Here is a 6,415-nt window from a genome sequence, read left to right as displayed (position 1 = left end):
TTTTCAGTGTGAAACCTGGTGTAAAAGAAGTGTTTCCGCAGTTGAGACAATCAACCGTGGCTTCTTTGAGTGTCAACTTTCGCGTTAAATTTGGTAGTTGTCTCTTGTTATGGTTTTACAAGGGGGTTTTTCCTCTGAGTCTGTGTATTCGAATTTGGATTTTATCTTTTGGAGGGGGTTACCTTAATCAGGATAACAAGATAATCATCAACAGTTATCCTAGATCTTATAGTCGCTATAGAAAGATATGAATAAAAAAGGTTTTCAAGGCACGCAGTTAGAGCCAAACGAATTATTAATCAGGCTTTAAATGGAAAAATTATTATGGGAGTAGACGCAATCACATCCAGAGGTTTAGTTGGGTACTTCAGATTCCTCAGATTCTTTGGTTAGTATCAGACTTCAGTTCAGGCTTAGGATCATGGCGTTGTAACGATGATGATCAGACTTATACTGTTGGGAGCAAAATATCTTAGACGAAGTCCTTTCCCCCTCCATTCAGAGTTAGAAGCATTGTTATCAGCTATGGATAATATCCTTTCTGGAGGAGTTGTTTGTAAGAGTTTTGAGACGGATTGTGCAAATCTAGTCGCGATGGTCCAAGTCTCTAAAGATTGGCCGGCGTTTTCTAACCTTCTAGAGGATTTACACCTGTTCCAGGCTTTTTTTCCACTCTTGACCTTGTTTAAGATTTCATGCTATTCGAATCTAAAGAGGAATTGTCTCACTTGGTTGTTCAGATTATTAATCTTATAAATTTCTTTTGTAAACACTTTTCTTTTGGTTTGGGGTACCAATGTTGGAGTTCTGTTTTAATTAATATTTGGTTTGAAAAAAAAAATTACACTTTAAAATTATTATAAAATGTTTTTAAAACTACACGTTAACAAAAAAAAATCTTATAATTGAATTAAATATATAATAACATGTTTTTGTAAATCATATTACCAAATGAGGTGAATTGTTAAAAGATGTTTGGATCTCTCTAGCACAACACGTCTATATTAATATATTGAGGATTAGCTAGTGAGTGTATACTGAATACAGCTAATTAGTTACATTATTTTAAACGATTTAAAATCACGAAATATTGTTAATTTTTTATCTATTGCACAAATATATAACTTTTTACTGTGCTGTTTATACCTATTATATTAATTCGGAAGTTACATTTTGTAACATGACATGCTTTTGTTAAATATTACATCAAATTACCAATTAAGTTTAGATTAAAATATAAAGCATCATTAGGGGTACTCTTAAATAGATTACCGGATTTTAACATTGTTTCCTAGACAACATATACATCAGCATATATATTTATAATCTCTTAAATACATTATTATATGAAAAATTATAACATGTAAAACTAATTAAAAATTATAACATGTAAAACAACTAAGGTTTGTATTTGGTTAATATACCATGTTGAACTAAAAATTAAACTTTAAATTTGTTAGACAAAAGTTACATGATTTAATCTTATATTACTCCAAATTAAATTAAAAAAATGTCAAGTCTTTTGTTAAAACAATCGAATACTCATTGGAAAATTCACATCTTATTATTTTGTCACTTAATTGTTAAATAAATAAATAAATAAGTCAAATCAAACATAAATACATTTCTAAGCACTTACTACTTACTAGTATACCACGGATGTTATAATATACAATGCCATTTAAAATTTACATTTAATATATATAAAACTGAGAATATACTTAATGTTAATAAGTATAAACAAATAAAATCAATACCTTATTTACTCAAAATGTGTAAATAATTACATCAAAATGTCATTATAAATATAGATTTCAAAGAATAAGCTAATATTATTTATTAAGAGTAAAAATGTCAATAACTAATTTATTCAATTTAATTACTTCAAAAAAGAAAATGCATTATTGATTTTTAAAAATGAATATTCAATCAAAATAAACATATACGATTTGATATCTAACTAACCATGTCAATTTGCCATTAACCATTATATTTAATGTCATATCTTTGTATAATTATATTTTTATAAAACAAATCATTCATCATACATCTATATAATAAAAACTATTTTAAAATAGTTTAGTTTGATACTTTTTTTAATAAGAGAAATATTTATCATAACCAACAACAAAAATAGTTAAATTTGGATAATTTTAATAAATATATTTTAAAAAGTTATAAGATAATATGACTTAAATATAATGAATTGTATGAAGAATGAACTATGATCTTCTGACAACAGATTAAATATAAAATGTCAAAATTGTATGTCGAGATAGTTTAAAACTAATATAATATTACAAATTTTTAATATTAAAAAAATTCCATTTAAAATAAGCTAAAATTTAGTCAACAACTTTTTTCGACTTCACATCTTCTCACTTACAAATCTTCATACAATTGTCTGTCGTTTTTTTCTTTTTTCTTTTTCTAATAATATTCCACACGTGAAATTCATTATAACAACGTTCTTCCACGTCTTCACATCCCCCACATACAAATCTTAACTTAGCAAGATGGTTAAAAATGTGAAAATGTAAATAGTAAAATGTAAAAAGGAGTGTCAATAAATAGGGAGTAGCATTACTCCACATCTCACATCTCTTCTCCAATCTAATAGCACAAGCGTGAGGTCTCTCTCTCTCTCTCCATCTCTCCATCTCTCTCTCTCTCTCTCTCTCTCTCTCTCTCTCTCTCTCTCTCTCTCTCTCTCTCTCTCTCTTTATTCACATTTTTTGTCAACATTTTCTATTCACACGTTATGATAGTCCGATATGACTTCATCCTTGCTTTCGTATTTCACTTCGTTTTGCCATGCATCCATTGTTGTTTCAACTTATTGTAGTTATACGTTATCACCAATGCCAATATGTTCATGTACGTAACTTAAGTACGTGAGAAAATAAATTCAGTGTACTCCTTGAAAGATATAGAATACAATAATATTCTCATAGTAGAAGTGGAGATGTCAACTTATGTTCTTCATTAATGCTGCATAAAAAATAGAGTTTGGGTTACTTCTTCTTCCAATGTTTGCTTTATATACCAAGTAACCATTACGTTGTTCCTTCTATCTTAGTGTGTTACTAAAATAGGAATCTGAATTGTTCAGGTTGTTCAGGTTTTTCATTGAAGATAAGAGATCGAAACAATGTCTGAGAAGATTGGACCCGTTGGTGGTAACAATGGAGTTGCATTCGATGATGGTGTCTTCGATGGTGTGAAGAAAATAACTGTTGGAAATGATATTGACTGTGTGTCTTATATCAAGATCGAATACGAAAAGGATGGAGAATTTGTAACTATTGAACATGGGACGATTCACGGGGAGTTGAACGAGGTAATCTATATAAACATCCTAACATTGTTTTAATTTGGTCAGTTCTTATATATCTACCTTTTCAAATTTTATAAATTGTTTGTTTCTAATGGAAATGAAATCCAGTTTGCTGTTGATTACCCGAAAGAATCTATCACATCCGTTGGTGGAAGCTACGATTATGTTAGCCGCTATAACACAGTGCTGATCACATCGCTAATCTTCAAAACTTCTTTTGGAAGAACTTCTCCAATGTTCGGTTACTCATATGGGGAAGAATTCATGCTCAAGGGTAAAAATGGAGGAAAACTTATTGGATTCTACGGACGCTCTGGTCAGGCTATTGATGCGATTGGTGCATACTTTTCGCTAGTTCCTGAACCCGAAAAGACAGTTGTAGTGGGTGGTAACAATGGAGATGCATTTGACGATGGTGTTTTCCACGGTGTCAAGAAAATAACTGTGGGAAAAGACATTGACTGTGTGTCTTATATCAAGATCGAATACGAAAAAGACGGGGAATTTGAAACCTGTGAACATGGGACGATTCGCGGAGAACTAGAAGAGGTAATATAAATAATGTGAATTTGTTATTATATTTTTCATTGTGTTTTTTACCATCTCTTTTAAAAGTTGCAATGTTTTTGTTTTTGATGGAAAATGAAATCTAGTTTGATGTGGACTATCCAAATGAAAACATCATAGCTGTTGGTGGAAGCTACGATTATGTTAATCGCTATGAGACAATTCTGATCCAATCGTTGTTCTTCAAAACTTCCTTTGGAAGAACTTCTCCAATATTCGGTGCAAGTCCAAGTGGGACAGAATTTATGTTAGAAGGGACAAATGGAGGAAAGCTTCTTGGATTCCATGGACGCTCTGGTCAGGCTATTGATGCCATTGGTGCATACTTTTGGTCAATCCCTGCACCTGCATCAGAAAAGATTGAAGAAGTGGGTGGTATCAATGGAGATGCATTTGACGATGGTGTTTTCCACGGTGTCAAGAAAATAACTGTGGGAAAAGATATTGACTGTGTGTCTTATATCAAGATCGAATACGAAAAAGACGGAGAATTTGAAACCCGTGAACATGGGACGATTCGCGGAGAACTAGAAGAGGTAATATAAATAATGTGAATTTGTTATTATATTTTTCATTATGTTTTTTACCATCTCTTTTAAAAATTGCAATGTTTTTGTTTTTGATGGAAAATGAAATCTAGTTTGATGTGGACTATCCAAATGAAAACATCATAGCTGTTGGTGGAAGTTACGATTATGTTAATCGCTATAAGACAATTCTGATCCAATCGTTGTTCTTCAAAACTTCCTTTGGAAGAACTTCTCCAATATTCGGTGCAAGTCCAAGTGGGACAGAATTTATGTTAGAAGGGACAAATGGAGGAAAGCTTCTTGGATTCCATGGACGCTCTGGTCAGGCTATTGATGCCGTTGGTGCATACTTTTGGTCAATTCCTGCACCTGCATCAGAAAAGATTGAAGAAGTGGGTGGTATCAATGGAGATGCATTTGACGATGGTGTTTTCCACGGTGTCAAGAAAATAACTGTGGGAAAAGACATTGACTGTGTGTCTTATATCAAGATCGAATATGAAAAAGACGGAGAATTTGAAACCCGTGAACATGGGACGATTCGCGGAGAACTAGAAGAGGTAATATAAATAATGTGAATTTGTTATTATATTTTTCATTATGTTTTTTACCATCTCTTTTAAAAGTTGCAATGTTTTTGTTTTTGATGGAAAATGAAATCTAGTTTGATGTGGATTATCCAAATGAAAACATCATATCTGTTGGTGGAAGCTACGATTATGTTAATCGCTATAAGACAATTTTGATCAAATCGTTGTTCTTCAAAACTTCTTTTGGAAGAACTTCTCCAATATTCGGTGCAAGTCCAAGTGGGACAGAATTCCTGTTAGAGGGGACAAATGGAGGAAAACTTATTGGATTCCATGGACGCTCTGGTCAGGCTATTGATGCCATTGGTGCATACTTTTGGTCAATTCCCGCACCCCAAAAGATTGAAGCAGTGGGAGGAAACGGGGGAGTTGTCTTCGATGATGGTGTTTTCGATGGTGTGAAGAAAATAACTGTTGGAAAAGATATTGACTGTGTGTCTTATATCAAAATCGAATACGAAAAGGATGGAGAATTTGAAACCTTTGAGCATGGGACGATTCGCGGGGAACTGAAAGAGGTAATAAAAATATAGTGACTTTGTTTTTTAGTCGGTTCTTATCCACTGTTTAAATATTTATAAATTTTTTGTTTCTAATGTCAAATGAAATTCAGTTTGATGTGGATTATCCGAATGAATGTATCACATCTGTTGGTGGAAGCTATGATCATGTTATCCGCTATAACACGGTGTTGATCAAATCGCTAATCTTCAAAACTTCTTATGGAAGAACTTCCCCAACATTCGGGGAGACGGATTCCAATGGAAAGCCAGTTGGAAAAGAATTCATCTTTGAGGGTAAATATGGAAAAAATCTTCTTGGGTTCCACGGACGCTCAGGTCAGGCAATTGATGCCATTGGAGTTTACTTTGGAGCTGGAGGAAATTAAGGAGGAAGGTTACAAGACTGTTTATTGGGTTCATCAGATCGAATTCCACGTCGTGTCTATCTATTATCACCAATAAAATACTTACTCTCAAGTTTTATTTTTTCTCAAAATGTTTATCTTTTTGGATAATATGTCACTTGAGTAAGCATTTCAACTTTGGTTTTGTTTGTGTAAAATAAGGTCCATGCTTTGGGATCATGTAATGTTCTCTACTTTGAAGGTGTGTTTGTTGATTTTAATAAATAATGTTTCTTTCCAAAACCGTTTTTGGTCAGGTTTGTTTTTGTGTTAATTTTACTTCTGAATAATAAATCAAAACAAAAAGGGGAAGGAGAAAGAAAGAAACGTGCCCAGATATCTAATTTGGTGTTCACTTACCTCAATAAAAAACTAAATCAAAACAAGTTTTTTGCACTTCCATTGGAAGTATAATGGATATTCGAACTTGGTGTTCACTTAGTCTTGAAAGTAACTTCTGTCAGATATCTCGCCATGTCTTTGA

At 32.5% G+C, this 6,415-nt stretch overlaps 1 protein-coding gene across 1 annotated transcript; it reads left to right on the top strand.

Annotated features, from left to right (window-relative positions):
* Positions 1-2,597: 2,597 nt before the first annotated feature.
* Positions 2,598-6,174, top strand: LOC104736496 (myrosinase-binding protein 2-like). Its single transcript, XM_010456495.3, has 7 exons — positions 2,598-2,632; positions 3,113-3,340; positions 3,446-3,886; positions 3,991-4,440; positions 4,545-4,994; positions 5,099-5,542; positions 5,638-6,174. The coding sequence occupies exons 2-7, from the start codon at positions 3,152-3,154 to the stop codon at positions 5,911-5,913; spliced, it is 2,250 nt and encodes a 749-aa protein (XP_010454797.2). The 5' UTR covers positions 2,598-2,632; positions 3,113-3,151; the 3' UTR covers positions 5,914-6,174.
* The last annotated feature ends 241 nt before the right edge of the window (positions 6,175-6,415 follow it).

Source organism: Camelina sativa, chromosome 13 (genome assembly GCF_030686135.1).
Source record: "Camelina sativa cultivar CO46 ecotype springtype chromosome 13, ASM3068613v1".
In the NCBI taxonomy this organism is placed as follows: Eukaryota; Viridiplantae; Streptophyta; class Magnoliopsida; order Brassicales; family Brassicaceae; genus Camelina; species Camelina sativa.
Note: the sequence above shows the minus strand (reverse complement) of the source record. Positions and strands in the feature narration are given on the sequence as shown.

Coding starts and splice junctions, on each gene's coding strand:
- LOC104736496 (XM_010456495.3), top strand. CDS start 3,152: ATGTCTGAGAAGATTGGACCCGTTGGTGGTAACAATGGAGTTGCATTC. Junction 4,995..5,098: donor TTCGCGGAGAACTAGAAGAG/GTAATATAAATA, acceptor AATGAAATCTAG/TTTGATGTGGATTATCCAAA. Junction 5,543..5,637: donor TTCGCGGGGAACTGAAAGAG/GTAATAAAAATA, acceptor AATGAAATTCAG/TTTGATGTGGATTATCCGAA.